A 26,874-nucleotide genomic window follows, 5' to 3' on the forward strand; every position below is an offset into this window, starting at 1 on the left:
GATTAAGATAGTAGCCTATACAAAAAGCATACTATCATAAAAATTCGTTAAAACGAATATCTATTTGCAATTTGACAAAATACTGGTCCTCATTTTGCGAATGCGAGGACGATATGAGCCTGTTGCATTTAGTTAGATGTCCGAGTCACGCATGTTTGGAAACCTGGCACGTAATCACAATAATTTAACACACGACAGTTGGATAGCCTACTTCATCATGTCCCTATGCCTACATTTTTGTGAGTAGCATAGAGATCGTTCAAAACAATAAAGTAGCTTAGGCCTATGTCTCTCCGTTTGGGACATCGAAAACTTATATTTTTAATAGGGTAGACTACCGTCGGAGATGCTGACTGGCAAAGGCCTCGGGATAACACGTTATCTCCACTATGATCAGTCATGCCCCTTGATCAAAGTGGGGAACGGGCAAAAGTTTGAGAACCACTGGCTTAACAAGTTACCTGCAGTCCAGAGCAATATGCTGATGATCGGCGATGATATCGGCAAATGTTTGTTTTCCAAAGTAAGAATTTCACTTGACCATGCACCTTCGACAATGAATAGCTCATTACACTTGTTACTGTTAAACGTAGGCCTAACTGGTATCATTACAAACATTATTCTGTGTCCTAAAACTGGCATATTTTATGGCAATGTGTCATGTAAATTCGTTGCAAAATCTAGAGAAATGTGTGAGGTGGTCAGCGGGGGACAATTGAGACACACATTGGATTGTGTTATTACTTGAACATTCCACACATATCCACAGCTGTGGTAGGCCTATCAGGGGCAGGAGGATTACTGTTAGCGCAGGGGGCCGTAGGCTATTCAGAAAGGCTTTTATCTTACCACTAGGAGTAGGCTACTCCTAAATCGCACTAAAAGATTTTAGCTTGGAGTTTTCTCTTAAAAGTTATTCACAAAGCCTTTCAGACAACTCCTAAACTAGGAGTGAGTCCAAAGAGTATAGAAGTAACATTCTTTGGTGAGTCTTCGTTGCTATAGATGACGTCATTACTCATGCACGAGCTTGACTGACTCCCAGACTTTTAGGTGCTATACTTTTAGGTCTAAAATGCTTCGTGAATTACTTTTTGTGAAAAAAATTAGGAGTCCTAAAGTTAGGAGTGACACGCCCGTTATTTTTAGGAGTGGCTCCTAAATTCGCCAGTTAGGAGCTACTTTTAGCCTTAAAATTCTTTGTGAATATGGCCCCTGAATAAAAAGGCCTAGCCTAAATGAATCAATAATAAGGCAAAACAAATAGCCTAGTAGCCTAATGAAACATACGGATTGATGTAGTATCTTTGTAACATTATTAAATTATTCTGTTACTATGCCTACGTTTGCAAAAGAGAACATTTTAATTTGATGCACAATAATGTTACATTTAATTTACATTTTGACAATGATTAGCCTAGTTTTGGTTGTTGTTGGTGGCGTTATTGCATGTTAGTTATGCCTACAATGCAAAATTGCTTCCTCACTATTGAAAGCTGCATAGGATTTCAAAACATGGCAAAATGCCGCAGGTTTGAGAATAGGTCTGTGAGTTCTTTTAAGCTGTCAGAGGTGGGAAGGTGTGATTTGTTGGGGGGCAGGGCCAGATTAACTGGTCACAAATGTCTGATGGCCCCCCTTCCCCCCAGCCAACGTGAATCGGGTGGTCAGTTAATAGGGTGAAGATTTTTCCTGCCATCTAAGGCAGCGGTCCCCAACCACCGGGCCGCGGCCCGTACATTCCTAACCGGGCCGTAGCCTACGACATGAGTTTTAAAAAAATGCATGCAAACTAAACTCAATTTAATTCGCAATAATGTCACGTTTTTACATGGCATAGGCCTATATGCAGTTGTTTGATTGCATGCATGTTTGCATTTTGCAAGGTCTATTTTCTTACGTCTGTCCCGCCTTCAACACTTTACATATTGTGTTATAGCCATTTCGTACTTTTCCTTGAAAGAATTATTATTATTATTTTTTTTGTAACATGGAATAGTTTAAACTACATATCCCTGCTTGATGTTATGGCCTGCCATCTTTGATGTGACACGAGGGGGCAAAGGGTATATGACGTCGGGCACAGGTATTAGTTGGAGGCCGACAGATAATGGGAGTGGGGTGAATCACACTGTTTTTACCACTCTCTAGTTTACTAACACTTAAGAAACAGTTTTTCGTTAAGATCATATATATGGACTCATTTACAACGACATTTGCATTCAGGATTATGTTTTGTACACGGACAATAAATCATTCTTGCAACGTAAACAAAGAGGTGCGTTAATCCAACCTGGCTCTACATTGTTCGCGGCCCATGGAACTTGGACACAAAAATGGACAATACATATTGCCTTCAGCGCTGCGCAGCCTCAGGTCAGCTCACTTCACTTGATCAGTTCTTGGCGAACGGTAGTGTCACACGAAGTTAGCTAAACTGCTAGAATGAGCAACAAAAAACAAGCATCTTTAGCAGACTTTGGCCAGGGTGTTTAAGTTGCGAGAGCCGCTGCAGAGATTTCTTACAGAAAAAAAGTCACCGTTAGCTGCACATTTTAGTGATGAGGACTGATGTGGCATATTCGTGACCTCAACCTGTCACTCCAGGGGAGATTGACGACTGTCTTTAAACTGGCAGATAAAGTCGCTGCATTTAAAGCCAAGCTTGATTTGTGGGGACGAATGGGGACGGGGTGTATTTGATATGTTCCAAACAGTAGTGGGGGTTTTGGGGGAGACTGAGGCAGGGCCCTTTCTCTTGCAGCTGGTGCGCGATCACCTTGTTGCGCTTTCAAATGAGTTTGAGCGTTAGGCTACTTCCCATCCTCCAAAGATCCACGGCAAACCAATGAGTGGGTCCGCAACCCATTTGTCAATATCCCGAATAGTCCTAACATGTCAGCGCAGGAGGAAGAGCAGTTGATCGAAATTGCAAATGACGGTGGTCTTAAAAGTGTGTATGAGGAAACCTCTCTGGCTGGTTTTTGGATCAAAACCAAAGCAGAATATCCCGAGATAGCCGTAAAAGCGCTGAAAACGTTGCTACCATTTCCCACCACGTATCTATGCGAGGCCGGGTTTTCTGCAATGACTGCAACTAAAACCAAATTGCGCAATCGACTGGACATTTCAAACACACTGAGGGTGTCACTGTCGTGTTGCAGGGAAACAAGCACAGGGCTCCCACTGATTATATTCGTAATGCACGTTTAGTTCCCATGTTTTGTTCCCATATTTTGTTAAGCATGTTCACACTTGATAGATGTAGCTTCAAGTTGTTCAATTTTCATTGTTCATATTGTTCCATTTTCACTTCTTCAAGTTCACGTTTTTCACGTTTTCGTTACCTTCACTGTTCATACATAACTGGAGCTAGTTCTTTTCAAGTAATGCATGCACAACACATATGGAACATGGAACTCCCGAAACCCCCCCACGGTCCGTGAAAAAAAAATGGGAATCAAACCGGTCCATGGTACGTAAAAGGTTGGGGACCCCTGATCTAAGGCACATCTGTGAGGCCAAGCTTCAGCTTGCAAGCTTCCAAGATTCAGAACTGAAGAGCTGTGGACGGCACGGCACGGTATGCCCAATGAAAATAAATTAACGCAACGCAATGCAACACAACACAGACACCGCTTCTCTCGCGTCAGTCACTGACAGGAACGAAACACGAACCCGCTTCTCTCACGGCAGTCACTGACAGTAGCCTAGAATAAATACATGGGGAAAAACACTTCCCCATGACAAAGACATCGTAAAACACTGAAAGTTAATATTTTGTCACTAGCAACATATCGGAACTCCCCCTACCGTCGGTCCCGTATTTTCACCGTCTTGCGTGTACGTGTCACTTATATCCATTTCTACAGCGGACTCCTAAAGAGACGCAACCAACCACACCATAGGTGTATCTAAATTAGCTATGTACCAAAAATGACATTTTACCGTGACTCAAAGAGCTGTAAACAGTGTTGTAAGGCTGCGTGTACACAACCGCTTGGAGCTCCAGTGGAATTTTAATTTCACGACAAGAATTCTCGGTCTAACCGTCCATGTGCCGTTAAGAACCAAACCAGATTTTGTTCAAATCTACACACCAATGGCTACTGAAAAATGTAAGGTTAATTTAGCAAATGTTATTTTGAAGTGTTAAAAAACATCGTTGTTTTAGAATTTCTGAACAAAAGTGGTGATATGGGGGTGTTACGATACATCTGTCCTTTGTCAAATGTGTTATGTTCTAAGTAGCCTATGCGTAATTCTGCTGCATAAAGTTGTATGTTTATGACATTCAAGTAAGGAAAAGGATGATTTGAAGACATCTGTTTCGTTGGAAGGGCAAGGGGTAGCAACAGGGCAACACAGAGACAGGCCCGATGGCAGGGTTGTTATGAGAGTATTAAAATCTGGTATAGCCTATTCTACGGCAAGACAGCGGGGGAAAGTTAAAATACGTGATAAACACAGAAAAAGTTGGCATGCATTGTTTCGGTCCCCATGCACAGGGATTATTTGTCATATTATTAATAAAAATATGATTATTTGTGAAATTGTGCAAACAGGCGCAACACATTTGAAAAGGAAGGACTGGTAGCATGCAAGCTCACGAAAGATTGATTTAAGAACGTTATCACAGTGTGTGGCTGTGGCGCAAAGCAGCGCGGGCGGAAGACATGCGACAATTGGCAAGGGGAGGGTCATGTCTTTAACAATTCTGTCGGAGGGTCATTGAACAATTTCTAGCAGGCAAGGGAGGGTCATGCAATTTTTGACTGAAGCACTCAAAATTCCTCCGGTGGCCCCTTCAATAAATAACTAACAGTCCCTAGATTGCTGCTGGGCTATATGTCTTGGTTCATGTCCGTTCACAACTCATTGCCGTCAAACGCGTAGCTTATCTCGCGGTTGCATCCATTACAAACAAATATGCAATGTGAACGTCTGGGATTGGGAAGAGCACTAAATCCTCTACTGAATAAGCACGAAGTCAAACCTTTAAATGAAAAACACTCTTTAATAATCAAAAAAATAAACCGCTAATGAAGTAAACTTGTGACCTTAAAAAAGCCACCGGCTCCAGTTTACATACAGTGGGCAGTGCTTCGACTTGGCCAGCTTCACTCGCTGTCCGCGCGTGGGATCACGCGGTATCACGCGACTCTAATTTGTATTTTCCCAGTGAGAATCTGCAACAACCCAAACAACCGGTAGATGGCTCAAGTGAGCAGGGTGTCTCGTAAAAAGAAATGGAGCCTGGAAAACCCTACACAGACTTCACTACAGACTTTAGCTGACTGGTTTAGAAATAATTTAGTAGCCATAAATATGCCTGCCCTGCCCTAATAAAGAAATATTTGGTTAACTGCGAGTGAATCCCGTTTGCAGCCGTAGAAGAAACGCAGGACAAATTAAACATTCTGGTTTTCTCCGAGTGCAACGATGATAGACAGACATCATTTGGACAAAATATAGAGCATATTAACCTCCGTTGCTCAGCCAAATGCCTTCCTGTTACGTCCTGTTATCACGGAGTTACAGGAGATAAACGATTTTTGATGGTCACAAGTTTACTTCATTAGCGGTTTATTTTTTTGATTATTAAAGAGTGTTTTTAATTTAAAGGTTTGACTTCGTGCTTATACAGTAGAGCATTTAGTGCTCTTCCCAATCCCAGACGTTCACATTGCATGTTTGTTTGTAATGGATGCAACAGCGAGATAGGCTACGTGTTTGACGGCAATGAGTTGTTAGACATGAACCAAGACATATAGCCCAGCAGCAATCTAGGGACTGTTATTTATTGAAGGGGCCACCGGAGGAATTTTGAGTGCTTCAGTCAAAAGTTGCATGACCCTCCCTTGCCTGCTAGAAATTGTTCAATGACCCTCTGACAGAATTGTTAAAAAAGACATGACCCTCCCCTGCCAATTGTCGCTGTCTTCCGCCCGCGCTGTTCTTAAACTTCTTAAACGCTGTTCTTGCTAACGTTCTTAAATCAATATTTCCCGTGAGCACAAATAATCATATGTGATTAATAATATGACAAATAATCCCTGTGCACGGGGACCATAACAATGCATGCCAACTTTTTCTGTGTTTGTCACGTATTTTAACTTCCCCGCTGTCTTGCCGTTTTAATGTTTTCCTGTAGAATATCCCATATTTGAATACTCTCAAAACAGCCCTGCCATCGGGCCTGTCTCTGTGTTGCCCTGTTGCTACCCCTTGCCCTTCCAATGAAACAGATATGTTCAAATCATCGTTTTCCTTGCTTGAAGGCGAACTTAGAGTGATGTTAACCTATTTAAGTTTAACGGCGTGATTGTGGTGAGAGCACGATTCATTGGCGCTTGCATGTTCGGCCTTATGTCTACGTGCGCACCTGAGGCTACTCGGCTACTAGAGAAAGAATTTCCCCTGTTTTTTTGTTCACTCCAAGTTGGCCTGTAACTTACCAACTCTACACTGTAGACCCTAACTGGCTATTTATATTTTTCTGTGAAATAAGCAAATGTATTTGTTCAACTTTATGAAGCAGAATTACGCACTACTTGGAACATAACACATTTGACAAAGGAATATTAACTTTCAGTGTTTTACGATGTCTTTGTCATGGGGAAGTTTTTTCCCCATGCATTTATTCTAGGCTACTGTCAGTGACTGCCGTGAGAGAAGCGGGTTCTGTGTTTCGTTCATGTCAGGTGACTGACACGAGAGAAGCGGGGTCTGTGTTGGGTTGCGTTGCGTTAATTTATTTTCAATTGGGCATGCCGTGCCGTGTCGCACAGCTCAGTTCTGACAAAGCCGAAATTAGGCTACTCCTTTTGAAACAATGAGGATCCCAAGCAGCTTTCAGCCATAAGGCTATGAGAACATTTCCTAATTCACCCGACACTAATATTCAAAATGTTGAAAACTATTTTGGCATTGCCTATAAGCAGTTTAATTAAATGTAATGTTAGTTCCAAACAAATGGGCTACTTAGTGAGGCTTGGCCTCACAGATGCGCCCGTGCCTTAGATGGCAAGAAAAATCTTCACGATATAGGCCTATTAACTGACCGATTCACGTTGACTGGGGGGCAGGGGGGCCATCAGACATTTGTGCCCAGTTAATCCGGCCCTGCAAATCACACCTTCCCCCAACAAATCACACCTTCCCACCAGCTGTGACAGCTTAAAAGAAGTCGAGAGGACTCCTAACTCACAGACCTATTCACAAACCGGTTTTGTGGCATTTCGCCTGAAATCCTCTGCGGCTACAGGAGCTTCCAATCGTGAGGAAGCAATTTTGCATTGTACGCATAACTAACATGCAATAACGCCACCAACAACAACCAAAACTAGGCTACTCATTGTCAACATGTAAATTAAATGTAACATTATTGTGAATCAAATTAAAATGTTCTCTTTTGCAAACGTAGGCATAGGCATAGTAACAGATTAATGTAATAATATTACAAAGATACTACATCAATCCGTATGTTTCATTAGGCTACTAGGCTATTTGTTTTGCCTTACTCTTGATTCATTTAGGCTAGGCCTTTTTATTCAGTTATTCATCATCTTCCGTCCTTGTGTAGCGCACGCATTCTCAGACCTGTCACCTGCCACTCATTGTAAAGGAGGTGTTTGGAATCATTCCTGCGTTACAATCATAAGCCAATCAAGGTGGTCACTTCAGTCAAGCTCGTGCATTAACGTCATCCATAGCAACGAAGACTCACTCACTCTTAGACTGTTAGTCAAAGATTCTAGAGCGCTCAGCTCCAGAATCTGTTCAGGAGTTTTCATTTTCCCTTACTAAGAGTAGGTCTGAAAGGCTTTGTGAATAACTTAATAAGAGAAACTCCTATAGCTAAAATCTTTTATTGCTATTTAGGAGTAGCTTACTCCTAGTGGTAAGATAAAAGGCTTTGTGAATATGGCCCCTGGTGTCTAACCCAATGCATAGCCCATTTACACAAAATAATGGTCGAATATTAGGCTACTGATGATCATTGTTATTTAAGAACATGCAGTGCACGTAGGGCACCAAAAACATCTTGCTCGTAAAAAATCATCATACCGCACATTGTGGCGGGTCTGTTATTTAACCTACTTACTGTAGGCTGCGCAAACCACAGGCATTTATTTTGGGCAAGCCTGCATTCGAGGCAGGCCTTCTGTTGAAGAATTTCATATAAAGCCTGCGCTAACAGTAATCCTCCTGCCCCCGATACCACAGCTGTGGATAGTGTGGAATGTTCAAGTAATAACACAATCTGTGGCGCAGTGCGTTAAGGCCGGCTGATGACAGCTGCTGTTACGCAGCAGTTATCAGTCCCCTGTCCAAGAGTTCGAATCTGGGTTAAGCCCTTATTTTGAGAAATGCTGAATAGACCACAACCAATTTCAATTCTTCAACACGGTCACCGTTAGACTAGCAGGCGGTAAGGACCAGGCTACCGTTAGACTAGAGGGGAGAAAGAATGGGAAAAGATCTGGGCACAGTTTTTCCAGAGCTTCGTGCCAAGTAATAAGCGCTGAGTCGAGATGTTTGTGTGAATGAAACGAAGCGTAGGCTAGGCCATAGTGTGACATGCGTAAACCAATGGTGTAGAGATGACGCCACAGGGTTTTATTTATTTAAGAGAGCCCGTTTGTATGCAGGCAATTTATCTTCACAATACTTAGGCCTACTAAAATAAATAGTATTTTATTTGTATTGGTTGTTTAGAGTAAAAACAAATCGGTCGGTCTTAACGCAAGTTTACAACCGGCAAGTCGGTCGGACTAAAAGGGGGAAAAAAAAATAATTGGGTCGGTTTTTAAGGATGGCCTGGCAGTGTTTTTTTTGCGCGTCTGCAGAAGTCAGCCAAATATGAATGTAATTCTGCGGCATAAAGCAGATGTATTTGTTTATTGTACAGAAAAATAAAAATGACATGTCAAGCAGTCAATTGACTACATTGCAGTCAAGAAGTAGGGCAAATTAATTTACGAAACCAAAACGTGGGTCATAATTGTCTAAGCCTCTATTGCGTAGCCTGTTAAAACGTCGCCAGATAGTATTACATCGGCAACAACATTGTTTTCTGCAGAAGCCTACCCAAGGCTACAGATTAATTCTGAGCAGTTATTTCTCTACTGGCTCAATTATCACACCACTGTTTTGATTTGCGTAGTTGCGTTACCCCCAACACTGACAATAATGTAGACAGCAAATTTCGATTTCGATTTTCGTTACCACCGTGTAGTCAAGCCTTAAGCCATACCCAAGTAGCCTAAATCAAGATTACTCTCGGCAAGTCTCCTGAAGGGGCGGCAGGCAGAGCGATGTACATTGACAGAGCGACGCACAGTGGCTGAAAGTGGTACTAAAGCTTCATGCAGCTTCACGCCTTGTAATGCGCGACTGAAGTGGTCATTTGAAAGCGATGCCCACTGTAGTATTGCTCAGTGCATGTCTATAACATGCTTTACTTGCTACCTGGATAATTTCAGCGAATATTCTTAAGGTGAAATGAATGATAAGATCATTAAACTTCACTGTGTTCGGTGGGTTGCTAACGACATCACCTACTAACCAGCTCGTTACAGCTGTTGAACAATCTCAATAGAATTTTCGTGACGGTAAATCCCTTTTAATGCAGTAGCCTATCCCTTAACATTTTTCCTTAACTAAAGAAACAATTTAGGGTTTTCTGTGCAACACCCTTAAATAAACCCCTTACCTAAGGAGAAATTAAGCCTTAAGGGTCATACTTCAGGAGAAAAACTGAAGGTGTTTTGTGTTTACCCTCACTATGCCTCGCAGTGGCACCATGCGTGCGTGTGAAAAAAGTCCTGTCTGAAACACTAGGCTATTTGTTATGTTCTAAATAGGCCTACCTGCCAGTAGTTGGCGAAAACGTAATCACTGATGAACAGCTCTGATGCACAGTAGACTAATTAATGTGAACGTGAAGTAACAGTCGGAATCACCCGCCACAATATTAATATCATCTTTAATTCATCTTTCTGTTACAATCAGTCCCTCCAGAAATTCGCGATGTTGCAATCGCAACGCAAATTCAACAAATCCCCGCAAATTCTGGGCGACCTCGCAATTTTGTCCAAACACCGCAACTTTTTCGCAAATTTGACCAATCATCGTGAAATCATGACATTTCACCTACCACAACAGTTCCTCACGCAGAATATTAAGTCAGATGCCACACTTACTTGTGCAGACACCAAAGACTGCCCTATAACGTGTTCGTTCCTCTGCAGTTTTGATGACTATAAATAGAAGGCTAACGTTAATGATCTGCTTACTTGCATCTCCCAACCTGGTGTTGCTAACCTATCTAGGCTATGAAAGTAAGTTAATGAAGGCCTACTTGGTTTACTGACATTTGAGTAGGCTATGCAACCCATTGGCAAACGTTTACCTGGAGGTCCTTTTAGCTTATGTCATGTTTGCTAGCTTGTGGGCTTAGTTTGAGTAGTGCTACCAAAATCATAGATCATGCAAGACATTTACCTCTTCTATGTTCCAAGAATGATTTCATTGAAGTTGTTTTTTAACATTTATTTTAACTAATGACATAGAAGACATTCCCAATTGCATCCACATATCGTAATGCACTATGGAAAAAGTGATTTACACTCGTAGCCAAACACAGTGAGATGCAAGCCTTCCAATCCACTCAGAAATGTAATTAGGCTACTCTCACGTCCTTAAAGGGGCAGGGAGTCAATTAGACGTACACCACGAATGTAATGACATTAAAGAGAAGTGTAGTCAAATAGTTTAAATCAATATGAAATTACTAGATACTTACTTGGCTATTAGTAATTATGCAGGCCACAGACTATGAATTATTTAAAATATATGAATGTATTGAAACATGACATGATGCCATCTCTTTAAGGGCAGTGGTTTTCAAAGTGGGTGCCGGGGGCGGCGAGGGGGTGCCAGGGGGGCCTCAGCAAGTTGGAAGGAAAAATAAAAGAAGCAAATACATTTGAATTATTAAATTATTAATTATTTTTGCTTGTGGCTAAAATAATTATTAGGATTAGCTTAATGTATTTTTACATTTGCTATAGTATTGTCAATGGGTTTAATAACACATCAAGGGGGTCCTTGGCCAGAACCTAGTGGTATTTGGAGGGCCTTGTCGTGGAAAAGTTTGGGAATCCCTGCTTTAGGGGACTTTTATTTTTGGACAGTTCTACGAAAGGTTATACTGCTTTGTGAATTACCCCAGTCAAAGCATTTGCACAAATAAAGTAGGCCTACTTTGATTTTCTGTAATCCTTACTATTTACCTTTACTTATCCTTTTTAATAAGCATCAACATGATCGGTGTGATTTTGGTCTTACTAACCTTAATTGCCCTCAATTAAAAAAAAAAAAAAATCACAACTATTTTTGCAATTTTCACTTCCTCCCGTAATTTTTCCGCAAGAAACAGCTAAAAACACTGCAACTTCCATCGCAATATTTTAGAAAAGTTGTCGCGAAATCAGGCATTTTAGGTCACACAAATCTCAAAAAATCCTCGCAAAGTCCTGGAGGGACTGATTTCCTACCTATCTCTTGCTGCCACTGGGGAAAAAAAAAAAAATCCCTACCGACCCATGACCTCAACTGATAACCAACAGGAACCAAACCTTTTTTTTATGCCTGATTGGCCTGACTTTTTTTGTCTGAGGGAAACGCTAGTGAGAGGCTTATCTCCCTGAAAGGAGATCTAGGATGGGTGAGGCCAGGCTAGCAAAGTCAGGAACTTTCATACAAATATATTTCCACGCTGCGTCAGGTTATTAGCTTTTTCCCTACTTTGTTTATTCATTGCCTATTAATTCATATCCAGTTTTAAATATATCAGGTTCTAGAGCTGTTCAGAACCCAAGCAGTATACTGTACCATTCATGATATGGTAGGTCAAGGAAATTCAGGTGTAACTTATTGTTCAGGAAACATCATATATAAGTATATATTAGGGCTGTCAATCGATTAAAAAAATTAATCTAATTAATTTCATACTCTGTGATTAATTAATCTAAATTAATCACATATATGAGTTTTGCTGTGAAAGTATTTTAAATATTTAAATTAAAATGAATCATTGAATAATCAGCATTAGTGACATTAAAGCAACACCAAAGAGTTTTTTGTACCTTAAAATAATGTTTCCAAAATCGTTTCAGTGGTTCATCAACTCAAAACAGGGTGAACGGCAATTCTGCATTCGCTTCGCGGCCCTCTATTGGCTATAACCGCACTATGTAAGTTTGCCAGATCGGGTAGCGGATTTGTAGTTCGATGGAATGAGACATAAGAAACTACAAATTTGACTTGCATCTGATGTCGCAATACATCATACTTTTATAAGTCATGCAAAATATTCTACCTTGTCTGTGGACATTGTTATTTGCAAAGTCGGTGCTGGATAAACAAATAGCGTGCGTGTGACGCTAAATAAATAAACTCTTTTATTATTATTATTATTATTTTAATAATGGCCATAATAATCTATGATATAACCTAATATGCTGAGGAAATAAATTCAAAAGTTCTTCGGGAAGAAGTTTTTTTTCATCACATACAAGGTTTTTCAGGCCACAGATATAGGGGACACAATGAAAATAAAGTATCACTCCCCTCAATGACAACACTACAGTATTTCTTTGCAATGATGTGCGACTTTAGAGTTGATTAACTCCGGTGATACAAATTCTTTGCTGCAGACATTGCAGAGGACTTTATTTTAATCAACACCATCAAGCCGTTTCGAAAAGTATGTTCCAATCAATGATCTAGGCAGCACATTTTCTTATCTCTCCTTCATTTTACAGTCTAATGGTTACTGACTACAACGGCTCGGGGTCAAAGGTCATACGGAATCGATTAATCTGCGTTATTTTTTTTAATCAGTTATTTTTTCTGAAATTAATTAATCGAAATTAATCATTTATTTTGACAGCCCATATACTCTTTTGATCCCGTGAGGGAAATTTGGCCTCTGCATTTATCCCAATCCGTGAATTAGTGAAACACACACAGCACACAGTGTACACACACACTAATCTCGGCGCAGTGAGCTGTCTGCATCAACAGCGGCGCTCGGGGAGCAGTGAGGGGTTAGGTGCCTTGCTCAAGAGCACTTCAGCCGTGCCTACTGGTCGGGGTTCGAACTCCGGTTACAAGTCCGAAGTGCTAACCAGTAGGCCACGGCTGCCCCGTCATGGGAAAAGTCATGGAATTTTACATTTGACATAGAGTGGCATCTTGAATTTCCCCTTGGGGATCAATAAAGTATTTATCTATCTATCTATCTAGAGTGGGAACCCTGGAACACCTATTAATATTGGCTTCTTTTTTAACTGTACTTTTCAGAGCCAGCAGTCTCCATGATTAGAGGGATGATGCTCAGACTGAGCAGTGGGATGCAGCGCATTGTGCCAATCATCCCACGCATTCATGTTCATTCCAGTCATCGCACAGCCTCCTGTACAGCTTCTGTCATAAAGCAGGCAGAACGTCAACTCACCCCTCAGGAGCTGTATGCCCGTGAGGACAAGTATGGTGCCCACAATTACCATCCTCTACCTGTGGCTCTGGAAAGAGGAGAAGGTGAGAAGTAAATTACTTATATTACTTATGTTTCATAATTAATCATGGTGTTTTGGGGACAAAAGTCATTATCATTCAGTAGCATAAAATCAAATATGTTGACGATGAGTGAGTGCATCTCTGCAGAAGGAATCTATTATCTTCTTTACATTGCGTTGACTGTGTGACTCAGGAACCGAAGGAAGTAATTTAATTTAACGTCATTTACAGAGATCACAAGACTGAAGGCAAATATTCCATGTATCAGTGCTGCATTAATTCCATGTAGGCTCAGTGTTTCCCCTAGAATTTTTTTCCAGCTGCGGTGCTGTTACATTCTGGCAGTAGGTAACTAAGCCATCCTAGGGGAGTCCGGGGGCATGGTTCCCGGGGAAAAAATGAAAAATAACCCCTTAAACAATAACAGATTGAGACATAAATATGACAACCAGTGTTTCCCCTACAATGTATTCAGCAGCGCCACTCCTGGAATTCAAGCGCCGCTGCAAAAAAGTTGCCTAATTAAAAAAAAACTTCAGGAACAGCTGCCGTTCATTCAGGTTTGATGTCAACAAATAATAGTAGGCTAACGTTGAAGGTGCCGTCAGGGATTCCACCGGAGATCATGTTGGTTTCTGTTTATGTTAAGTTTATTAGCAGAAAACGTAGCCTACATTATGTTAACCAAGGAACCAAATTAAACACGCCAGCGAGGTAGCTCGCCCCTACATTCAGTAGCCTATTCCCAGATAAATTCCACGCATTGTTTCTTTTCTGTTTGTTATACAGTCAATGCTTTCAAGCCCTGTGTTGCTAACATACCTAGGCTGTGAAACTAAGGTCCTATTGGTGGGTTTAAATGAATTTGAGTAATAGGATATGCAAGCATTTGCATCTGGAGATAGTTTGTAATTCCTGTAGAGCTCACCAAAATTATAGAAATGATACAAGACACTTATCTTCTATAATCCAAGATAGATTTTCTTCGAGATAGACTTTTCTTCTATTCTTCGAGCATTTATTTTACCAAATGACATGGAAAACATCATTCATTTCATCCACATATTCTTATGCACCATGCAAAACAACGCTACTAAGTTAGCTTAAAACCGTGAGAATCAATCAAGCCTCACAGGCAGTCACGGCCTTAAAGTGACAGGCACTCAATTCGACTGCACAGCACCAATACAGTGTAATGACATGAAAGAGAATTCTATATAGTTTTTACAGTGCTGTGCAAAAGTTAAGACACCCATGCTGAAATTGACTAAAGGGAGGAATAAAAAACATCTTTTGTCTTAATGCCTTAATGCAGCCGTGGCCCACTGGTTAGCGCTTGGAACCGGAGGGTTGCCGGTTCGAACCCCGACCAGTAGGAAGCGGCTGAAGTGCCCTTGAGCAAGGCACCTAACCCCTCACTGCTCCCCGAGCGCCGCTGTTGTTGCAGGCAGCTCACTGCGCCGGAATTAGTGTGTGCTTCACCTCACTGTGTGTACACTGTGTGCTGAGTGTGTTTCACTAATTCACGGATTGGGATAAATGCGGAGACCAAATTTCCCTCACGGGATCAAAAGAATATATATACTTATATACTTATACTTATATAATGCTTCCTACGTTCAACAGCACCGCTGCTGTAAAAAATTCTAGGCATCAACAACCTGAACTGGTCATAAACAGAAACCTTCATTTTATAATTTTAGACATCATTCATGTTCGTGTTCATTTCGTCAGACAAGACAAGAGGAAATATGTTTGTCAAAAACCTTTTTTTTCATGACTAAGACGAGACGATGATGAGACTGCACTTATGTCCTGAAACACTGACTAAGACTATCTTAAGATGCATTATTGTTGATTAAAAAAGACTAAAGACTAAAATGTTTTGCATGAAATAAAAACTAAGATAAAATCTCTTCATTTTTGTCTACAAAATGAGAAGACAGAATATCTATCTATAGCTGTTACATTTTCAAAATATTCCGAATCCGAGTTCATGCACAGCAGCTTTCCTGTAGGCTAGTCTACGTGCTGTTGCTGCAACCCTGTGGCTGCAACACGAAACTACATGGAACAAGAACACTGGAGATTTCTGCCAGAGTTAGCAAGCTAACTAAGCTTTATGCCACAATGCTACATACCCAGAAGTTGAAGCTTCTCTCATACATATACAAATTAACATTCCCCAGAATGTCCATACGAAAATGTTCAGTGGGTAATGTCAACTATTTAACTAGTTACACTGATGATGCAAAGTTTGCTAGTAAGTAAGCTAATATGGAAAGTTCGCTAGCAAGTTAACTTAGATGGAGAGTTAGGGGAATGTGTTGCGTTTGGGCGCATATCGCCATCTAGCGTGGTGGAGTAAAACATTAATACTTGGTCAGTGTTTCTCAAACTTTTTCAGACTAAGGACCACTTAACTAACCAATAAAATAGAAACACACGGACCACCTAGCTAAAAAAGTAGGCTAATCTTTAGATTAGGCCTACTCACTGAACCACCCTGCTTATTGTCTTTGCACTTTGCTTATTGTGTCAGGGGATCCATATGATTTAAACTGGCATATCTTACATAGACAGTGTTGCAGAACTGTTTGGATTTACATACATTTTGGATTTGGTTCAATATTGCAAACAACTCATCTATATTATATTTTACCACGTCTGCTCGCGGACCACTTGGGATAGCTTGCGGACCACCAGTGGTCCCCGGACCACACTTTGAAAAACTGGTCTACGAAGATCATGACAGTGGTCCAGTCAAATCTTTTACTGTCTATGGTCAAATCCCAGCCGAGCTATAACTGTAGCTCGACTTACCTGTGTACTGTATGTAAACGTACTGACCAGGGTAGGAATTTCACGGCGGCCACGACGGCCATGGCCGTCGTAGCCCCTTGCATTGGCCGTGAAGCCCGTTTGAAAATCAGAGGTTTACAGGCCACGGTGGCCTTGGTGCCCCATTCTTTCAATATTCTGCTTTGCGTCCTACTAATAGCGATTTTTAGTTAGCCTGTGGCCTGTCAAAATAATCTTAGCATTCACAGCGCAAATTAATTTAGTCTTTTACGCAGTGGAGAAAGTGACAGCGCAAGAAAGTGCGTCCAATTCACCCATTCTTCTCAGTTGAACTACTCGCGAAGTAGCCTATACATCACACAGACATCACAAGTATCACACGAAAGAGCTTTTTCTCAGCTTTTAAACGATGTTAGCCGTGTTGAACGGTTCGCGAGAAAAGTAGGCCTAAATATAATTCAATTTAATCATACATTCTACTGAAGGTTTTGCGTCCCATGATCTCCCTACCCATTCATCTCGGTGGAATACTTCACGAACCCTTCTTTTAACACATAACAAACCATATATCGGAATAAACAGCAGACCTTACCGAACACAAAAGTGTAAAGCAGTCCCCTGTACAGTTAGCCGTTCCAGAGTAATCTAGTTTTGAATTTGCAGTAAATTTCGACATGCATGGATGTCTCCAAATTTGGGCTTTGCGTTTTACAATGTGTTTAAATTGTTCCACATGATTTCATAACGGGACAAATACAAAATAAATGTTACAAATATCGCCTAGATATTGGTAAATCATAGGACAGCTGACTAGGCATAAAAAAAAAATTTCTTCGGTTCCGGTTTCCGACCGACCCTGTCAATTTATGTGCGACCCAAATTTATTTTATGAGCTTGGGGAAGAAATAACACTAAATATATTAAATAAATCCACAAATAAAAGGCGAACTATAATTACATTAATTACCCCTTGCGTTATGTATAGGGATGAGCGTATTCTCTCTTTTACAAAGTAGCCTATGCACAGCTGTTCACGAAGACGATTGTTTTCGTCACTTACCAAGGCACTCGCAATTTTGTCCAAACACCGCAACTTTTTCGCAAATTTGACCAATCATCGTAGTTTCACCGTGAAATTTCACCTACCACAACAGTCTCTCGCGCAGAATATTGAGCCAGATGGCACACTTACTCCTGCACCTTTTGCATATGACACCAAAGACTGCCCTAACGTGTTCGTTCCTCTACAGTTTTGATGACAATAAATAGAAGGCTAACGTTAATGATCTGCTTACTTGCATCTCTCAACCTGGTGTTGCTAACATACCTAGGCTATGAAAGTAAGTTAATTAAGGCCTACTTGGTTTACTGATTTTTGAGTAGGCTATGCAACCCATTGGCAAACGTTTACCTGGATATGTCCTTTTAGCTTATGTCATGTTTGCTAGCTTGTGGGCTTAGTTTGAGTAGTGCTACCAAAATCATAGAAATTAATAAAATTGCAAGACATTTACCTCTTCTATGATCCAAGAATGATTTCATTCGAGTTGTTTTTTTAACATTTATTTTAACTAATGACATAGAAGACATTCCCAATTGCATCCACATATCGTAATGCACTATGCAAAAAGTGATTTACACTCGTAGCCGAACACAGTGAGATGCAAGCCTTCCAATCCACTCAGAAATGTACTTAGGCTACTCTCACGTCCTTAAAGGGGCAGGCAGTCAATTAGACGTACACCACCAATGTAATGACATTAAACAGAAGTGTAGTCAAATAGTTTAAATCAATATGAAATTACTAGATACTTACTTGGCTATTAGTAATTATGCAGGCCACAGACTATGAATTATTAAAAAGATATGAACTTAATATGAATTACAAAATATATGAATGTATTGAAACATATGACATGATGCCATCTCTTTAGGTGACTGTCTTTTTTGGACAGTTCTACTATAATGCTTTGTGAATGACCTCAGTCAAAGCATTTTCACAAATAAAGTAGGCCTACTTTGATTTTCTGTAATCCTTACTGTTTACCTTTGATTATCCTTTTTAATAAGCATCAAGATTATCAGTGTGATTTTGGTCTTACTAACCTTAATTGCCCTAAATTTAAACTATTTTTGCAATTTTCACTTCCTCCCGCAATTTCTCCACAAGAAACAGCTAAAATCACCGCAACTTCCATCCAGGCATTTTAGGTCGCAACAGTCTCAAAAAACCTCGCGAAATCCTGGTGGGATTGATTTTCTACCTATCCCTTACTGCCACTAGAAAAAATAAAATAAAAATTCCCTACCGACCCATGGCCTCAACTGACAACCAACAGGAACCAAACCTTTTTTTTTTATGCCCTAAGAGTTTGTGAAAGCATTTGATCACAAAATGCATGCATCTAGGCTATTTGAATCTCTTAAAGCTGAGCTGTGCTTAAATTGTTCAATACATGATTTCATAACAGGCCAAATATAAAATAAATGTTATATATAGCCTAGATATCTGTAAATATTACATGATCAGATGATTTACAGTTCTATGTAATATGTCATGTTTCATGTTTTTGTAATGTTTCATACAGTGATGCAGGTCTACTGCAGTGAATAGGCTAAATACAACTTTGATCATTTTTATAGCCTACTACTGTATAGTTAACTTTGGCCTTGGTGCCCTGACATGTGGCCTTTGTGCCCCCACCAAATATGCCCAACTGAAGGCCAAGTGGCCTTGCCCCCAGAATGGTGAAATTCCAAGCCTGGTACTGACTGCCAAAAAAACAGAATGAGTAATTAAACCAGAGTAGCCCTGTGAACACACAATATTGTTGGAAAAATTTGATTTGTGAAACACTATTTGACTGAAATGGTAATCAGAAAAAAATTGTTATAAAAAAGACTAAAATATTTTGACTAAAACTGACTAAGACTTAGATACCTTTAGTTTTCTTTTGACTAAAACTATACTAAAATGACGAGACTTTTAGTCGACTAAAAATCTGACGGGGACGGCGGGGGGTGTGGGGCGTTGCGCCATACAATAAAGACTCTACCATAACATATAATAATTATTTATCAAAATAACAGTTGCAATTTTAACAAATACCATATAATAGGCTATACAACACTATACGAATATTTACAAATATTTGTGTTAAAAAATGCTAAACAACATAACAACTGAACTGTCCCTCTCCTGGCTATTTTGGTGCCCATACGTAGCATAACGTTCAAGTTAGATCTTAATAGAGATTGAGAGAGAACCCAAAAAGTATAATTGTTATATAGCATGCTAGGGCTGTAACAATATGCGATTCGAAACCGAAATCGAATCGTATCTCGGTACGAAAAGGCAGAACCGCGACACCCTTTCTAGTGTTTCACGCAGTGCTTTACAGCTTATGCACCGCATAAGCAACACACATCTCCTTCTTTACTTACCGGTAGCCTACGTTGTCCAAAATAAATGAATAAATAAATAAATAGATAATAATTTCATGGGCCTAACTCTCGTTGCTTTCATTGTAGACTATGTGTTCAACTTTACCAAACAGTAGAAGTAAACCCCCTCTCCTTGCCCCGCTCTCGGCTCGGGGCGGCTCGGCCAACACAATTCAAATACAACATTCACAATCGTGAAAGCAAGGACGCATAGAAGACGACTAGCTAAATTACTATTAAATCCGCTTAGCATCATTAGCATGCAGCACATATTTGTTTAAAACTCTTGCATTCAAGTTGACTGATCATCTCAATAGGCTACCAACGTTTCCCAAAAAGGGCCTGTACCAAGGAGAACAAGTATTACCTTGAAACTTAAATTTCCATGGGGAAACTGAACAGTCCAATCAGACTATGAAGCTAGCCAACTATGCTACTTTGATTACAATATTTCCAGGCTTCAACCAGACAGCTGAATTAAAGAGATAGAGTTATAAAAATAGCTAATGGCTAATCTGCATAAAGAAGTGTGCTGTCATAAATATCAGACATTCAGTAGCCCAGGTTAAAATCTTTTTACATCAGGATATAAAATAATACAGATATATTATACTATATATTATATTGTAATCCTCTGGATTTAATAAAATTTCTAGTGCCCCCCCCAAAAAAAAAATAAAAAAAATAATTGAGGTTCGTATCGAACCGTGGGTCAAAAATCGTGATACAAACCGAATCGTGAGGTTGGTGTATCGTTATATTGCTATTGTAAACATTATCTAAGAAGATTAAAAATCAGTTTACAGTAAAGCTATTTATTGGCTACATTTTGGTGCCCCCTCTGTCCCTTGGTGCTCTATGCACAGTGTGTGATGTGCGTGGTGGTAGCAGCGGCACTGCAACTGAAACAAGAACAGTGACTTAAGTGTGTGCAATTTTAACAAACACTAGGCTATAGACTATGCAACACTGAGGTGCAAAAGAAAGTGCAAAACAACAAGGGCCATTTGGTGATTGCACTCTTTTACAAGTGCGAACCATTGCTTATTTCCATGCAGGCTCTCAGACTGTTGCCCTGCAGCCTGTTCCACAAGTCTGTCTTGATCTATACATGGAGAGTGAATGAAGTTTAGATTATTTTATACTTTTGTGTAAGATTTACAATTTTGATTAGAATGTTTGGCGAACGATGATAGATAGCGCAATGACATTCAACCAGCAGATGCTGCTGTTCGGACGCATCACATGATTCGGAGGCATATCCTACCCGTAAATCCTCAAATTATGGCCGGGATGATAATTACCAGTAGGCTATGACTATCAGTCCACGAGCACTAAAAGGCATTGTTTCGATTTAACTCAATGAAATTAAAGAGCTCTTCTTAATATTTTATATTGTTGGTTGGTTTAATACTATTGCCAATGAAAAGTCGTCTTAATGGATCTCAACACGTCGCTCTCAAGCTACCAGTCGTTTTGCCAGAGGCTTGCCAGAGGCTGAAGCCACTACATTTTAACACAATTGTTGCCGCGGGGCATTCCAGCCTACAAATTTAATAAAATAAAAAAGTAGGCTAAATCATGCATAATTAAAAAAATAACTTAATTTAGACTACCGTAGGCCTACTTGGCTATACGCAATAAGGTTTCCATTACAGCACGCAGCGCACATTCAATGAATGAATTAAAGCGACTGTCTGTCTCGCAATAAACACAGACATAACATGTATCACACGAAAGAGCTTTTTCCCAGCTTTTAAATTATGTTAGTCGTTAGTTGTGGTAAACGGTTCGCGAGAAAAGTAACTTTAATTTAATCATATTACATTCTGCACCCGTCTCCCTACCCATTCATCTCGGTGGAATACTTTGCGAACCTTCCCTCAACACATGACAAACCATATATCAGAATAGACAGCAGACCTTACCGAACACAAAGGTGTCAAGCATTCCCCTGTACAGTTAGCCATTCCAGAGTATGTCTATATGCATGTCTCCAACTTCGGGGTTCACAATGTGAAAATTGATCAATACATGATTTTATAACAGGCCAAATACAAAATTAGGGTGACCAGATGAGATTGGCTGAAATTCGGGACGCTTTTTTTTTTTCGCGGGGGTGGGGGGTGGGGGGTGGTAGGCTTACAGCGAATTTTCAAACCTGTACCAAAACACATTTTTATTCAAACATCAAGTCTGCCTCAAAATACAACAGAGAAATCATGAACTCAAAATGTCATTGGGGAAAAAAAAAAAAACAATGACTGCGTAATCAGTGCAAATCAGACTTTTCAGAATAAGGATAATAGCCTAACGCTAATAACAAGCCTTGCCAAAATTATGGGTCATTAAGTAAGAATACAAAATAATTGTTAGATTAAGTAGATTATGTTAAAATGACATGGACATTAGGCCGAACTTCCGACGTATTTTTTTTGCACACATGCTGGCTCTGCCTGCTGCGCTGCCTGCACATTCAATGTCCTCGGCTTCGCGAAATCAGTGCATATTCGCGCCTAATTATAGAACGTCAAAAAGAAACAAAGTAGCCAGGCTGCATCCAGACACTTAGCTCCCGTCGGGGGCTGCATGCAGTCGACTCAGACTCTCTACAGACAGTTTTTAATGTTTATCAGAAAATAATTACTCAGTATTCTGATTGAGTATAATTTTCGGGACAATTAGGGCAGGATTCGGGATTCGGGACAACTGCTTGGATATCGGGACTGTCCCGAATTTTTCGGGACGTCTGGTCACCCTATACAAAATAAATGTTACAAATATTGCCTAGGTATCTGTAAACATAAAAATCAGAGGATATACATATGGCAGACAGACGCTCATGAGTTCATGCTGTTGTTTTATCGCTGGATTTTAGGATAGCCTATTATGGCAACCGATTGCATTCCGAGCTACAGTCAACTCTAGCAGCCGTTAAATGACTGGAGACTTTGTGAATTTAAAGATTGTCATAATGTGCTGTCTCTGCTATTGCTGCTTTTGATCAGTTAGATTTATTTGCAATCTTCTGTGGTGGGCTGGACATAGCAAAAGCCCGCCCAGATTCCCATTTCCGCCTTAACGCATTCACACTGGTGGCGGTGTTATATGGCAACTGGCTCCCATGTTAACTGGCTGCGTTGATGACGTTTCATGATTGATGACGAGTCTTTCACAGATGTGGCCGCTTGCAGATTTGTCACTTTCTAATATAACAATGCCACAAATGGCTTTTTCATGCAGTCGACATGGGTTCAATCCTCCTCCATCACAGGTTTTTTATTATTATTATTTATTTATTTTTAGACCAGCAACGCTTCTGAATTTAGGCTACAGATAGACTAGGTGGCCACAGAGAGCCTGACCAGCAGTCAGTGAAATGTTGAAAACTTAACCATGATACTTGAAGACCTACTGGCTTGGGAAACTGCTGTAGCAAGACAACACCGTAGGTAGCCATGATCAGCCGTGTTAACTTGCTACAATCATATATCAGCTGACTTCTAATTGTATAGCCTAAGTCAAGTAAATTTCACTATGACTTATCAGCTGGTTTGTGGCGCAAGTAGGCTACGTAGATGAATGGTTATCATGTAAGAGGTTTCATTTAGGAAGCAGGTTCGATACCCACGTGGAGTTAGTATTAGGCTATTTAGGTATGTATTTTTTTGGTGGCATATGGTCCAGTGCATGTAGTGTACTACAGACAATTTTGACATTTAAATAGGTCATGCATATTTGTATTTGTTCATCTCCAGATTCCATCAGGAGTGACAAATCAGCAAGCGGCCACATCTGTCAAAGAAATGTCATCACTCGTGAAATGTCACCAACGCAGCCAGTTAACATTGGTGCCAGTTGCCATGTAACACCAGAACAAATTTTCTCGGTAAAATGTCTAGGGTGCTTGGTAGTAAATTTGGCACTTCGTCCCGAGACTGGCGTTAGGTCACGGTTTGAAATGAAAGGGAGAAAACAGTATGCCTAGAGTATATAGGCCTACATGTATATAATTTTTCTTTTTTTTTTTCTTTTGACGACAGTCTACTTAAGGCACCAGGCGTGTGTAGCTAAGGCGGTCGCCTTAACTGCAAAGTGCTGCGGGAAACCCTGGGCACAACCCAGAAAATGATTGTTTACAATTTATTGACAATTATTAATTGAATCTGCCTCATCCTGTCTGCAAGCACTGAATTATTCTGGGCTTTTGATAGAAATGCTCTAATGCTCTTTGATAATTGAATGCTGTAACGGCATAAAAACGGCATTGAGGTAAAACGGGTATCGTAAACATGCTAATTACCAACCATTTCGTTTGAAAATTCTAAAACAACTATGTTTTTTGATACTTCAAAATAACATTTGATAAATGAACCTTACATTTTTCAGTAGCCATAGGTGTGTAGATTTGAACAAAATCTAGTTTGGTTCTTACCGGGGCTTTTACTGCCTGAAATATCCGATTTTGTTTACCACGCTCAGAGTTTAGTGCTGGTCTGTTGGGTGCCTATTCCCAACCTTTCTCACAGCACATCAACGGTTAGCCCGAGAATTCTCGTTGCAATTCAAAATTCAACTGGAGCTCCAAGCGGATTTGTACACGCAGCTTTACAAGACTGTTTACAGCTCTTTGAGTCACGGTTAAATTTAATTTTTGGTACATAGCTAAGTGAGATACACTTGGTGTGGGTGCTTGCGTTTCTTTAGGAATCCGCCGTCTTGGTTTGTATAGGAATGAATATGAAGTCACACAAACACATAAGAGGTTGAACATACGGGACGGTTGGTAATATGTGACGTTTCGATAAATCATTTGCCAAAGCCCACAAAGATGTTGCTGACACTTGCCGGTTTGGGCATTTTCATTTTAAGTTTGTTGCTTTCCACACAGCCAAGGCACAGAAGATGGCTGCCTGATTCCTGATTCAAACTCTTGTTTTACAACTTAGACTTGGGCTGCTTGATTATGGCAAAAATCATAATCACAATTATTTTGGTCAAAATTGTAATCACAATTATCGATTAACGATTATTCATGGGGGTAGGGGGATAGGGGTACATTAGTCTTATCTGTTATTTCCACAACCCCAGAAAAAATATCACTAATAGGATATAATAAGGAAACCAATTGTGATTAGGCCTACATACTGTGGTGTGTGGCATATTCAGGCATATTGGATTAAATCCAATGACATGTTTGCTGCTGATCTGATAAAAATTTCCTTTTCTTTAGAATACTACTTCTGTCATGTGTAGGCTTGCCTACATCTCTGCCAAGTACAGGGTGGGCTGGGGCAAAAGGGACAAGTGCCCAAAAGACAGCTCTAACAGGGGTGCCTGCATGGGCATCTGCTGCTGCTGCCCTCTCTCTCTCCCTGCTCTCTACAGCAGTTGGCTCTCTGTAGCAGCATATTAACAGCTTTTCTCTTTCTCCTCTCCTACATATTTGCATTGCATGTAAATGCAATGGACTATTATCGCTGTTCTTCTTATTATTCTTCTTCCGACCAAATTCAACGTTTAATGCGACTGAAACCGCTGAACCGTCTGACCTCATTCAAAGACTCCTACAAAGCTCTTGTAACGGACAATCGTAGAATGTATTTTTCATATTTGTGAACTTTATACTTTTTGAGATATTTACGATAAAAGAGCAATAAAATCCCATAGACTTAACATTGACCGCCGTGGCGGCAACTTTTAGCATTATGACGTGACCCGCACCTGAAAGCAATCAACAGCTGGTCCTCTGCAATCTTTCTATCACTGGAGCTGTGAATCTTCTGAACGTTTTGACCTGCCGTGATACTTTACTTGCTCGTAAAACTCTCCTCCAGAGGCACATTTGTCTAACTACTGACAAGGTAAGTGGTCCGATTTTTGGTATTTGACTCATTTATGTCGTCAAACATTATGTTATGTAGCATTCTACTATAGGCCTAGGCTATGTATGAAATGATAGGTCACAAGTAGCCAAACTCGGTAGTTCTAACGTTAGCACTTATCCTGTTCGTTGATATTTATTATGTAAGGAAAGTTATGAAACCCACCTAATCAACGTTGATAAGTCGTCACTTTAGCTAATGACATTCAAACCTAACGTCGCTCCCAGCTGAGCACTGACGTTAACGTTACATTTGCTCACTAACCAGTAGCGTTTTAACTAGCGTTATACTATCTGGCTCTTGATAAGCTGTGGAAAGGGATCTGATGAAAACCTTACTGTTTGGAAACGGACCATATGACCAAAGTATTGTTAAAACACACTAGCCTACAGAAGTTGAGGTATAACGTTTGTGCTGTCAACATAGCTACAGAGTATGTTTACTTGGCCTAGGCTACTCATTTCTGCATTATTCTGGCCTATAAATTAAAGCTTCCCAGTTGTTGTAGGCTACATCCTAAAGTAGGCCTACATCGTAATCTGTAGAAAAAATGTGGATAACAGACCTAGCAAGCTGTAAGATATAGTGTAGCCTAGTTGGTTATCAAGATGCTTAATATCAGAATGGTCCACCCTTTCCAGTTTATGATTATCAACAGCAACAACACCCTTTGCCAAAGTGTTCTAAGCTGTTTACTTTAAACTGTTTGACTGTCAACTATCTGAACAGAAATTAATAAAACACACAATGTTGCTTTGTTTGCAGTGAAATACTATAGGCTAGTATAGGCTAGTATATTTAATAGGCTAGTGAGATACTATAGGCTAGTATATTTAACTACCATTACAGATTTATGGTGCAACAACCTCACTTAAATATCTAAGTTGTATTGAACATTTGTACACATTCCATGTTTTTGGTATAACTCTAACTTGTTTGCTTTTGTCTTTTAGGGACCAGACCAGACCAGTGTGGTGATGACCGTGTATTACATTATGTGTGTGCCTGTCTGTGTGCACATTCTGCCAACCATACATCGCTGACATTAAAACTAACATTAATTCCTAAAAAACATGTGACCATATGTCAACATATCTGCACATACCTTTGAACTATAGACGTAGATCTGAGATCTACACTGAGACATTCTGAG

General features: G+C 40.2%; 1 protein-coding gene across 2 annotated transcripts in view; it reads left to right on the forward strand.

The window, feature by feature from the left end:
• The window catches only part of LOC143138215 (ornithine aminotransferase, mitochondrial-like), a 118,698-nt gene that overhangs the window by 22,517 nt on the left and 69,307 nt on the right, over positions 1 to 26,874 (forward strand). For both annotated transcript variants that reach the window (XM_076298715.1, XM_076298714.1), the window contains exon 3: positions 13,375 to 13,611. In XM_076298715.1, the coding sequence (XP_076154830.1) occupies positions 13,389 to 13,611 (223 nt within the window). In that variant the 5' untranslated portion in view covers positions 13,375 to 13,388. The remainder of the gene's footprint in view (positions 1 to 13,374; positions 13,612 to 26,874) is intronic.

Source organism: Alosa pseudoharengus, unplaced genomic scaffold (assembly GCF_046254945.1).
Source record: "Alosa pseudoharengus isolate Yale_2024_CS ecotype anadromous, Long Island Sound unplaced genomic scaffold, YU_APseudo_1.1 YU_APseudo_1.1_scf_21, whole genome shotgun sequence".
Taxonomy (NCBI): domain Eukaryota; kingdom Metazoa; phylum Chordata; class Actinopteri; order Clupeiformes; family Clupeidae; genus Alosa; species Alosa pseudoharengus.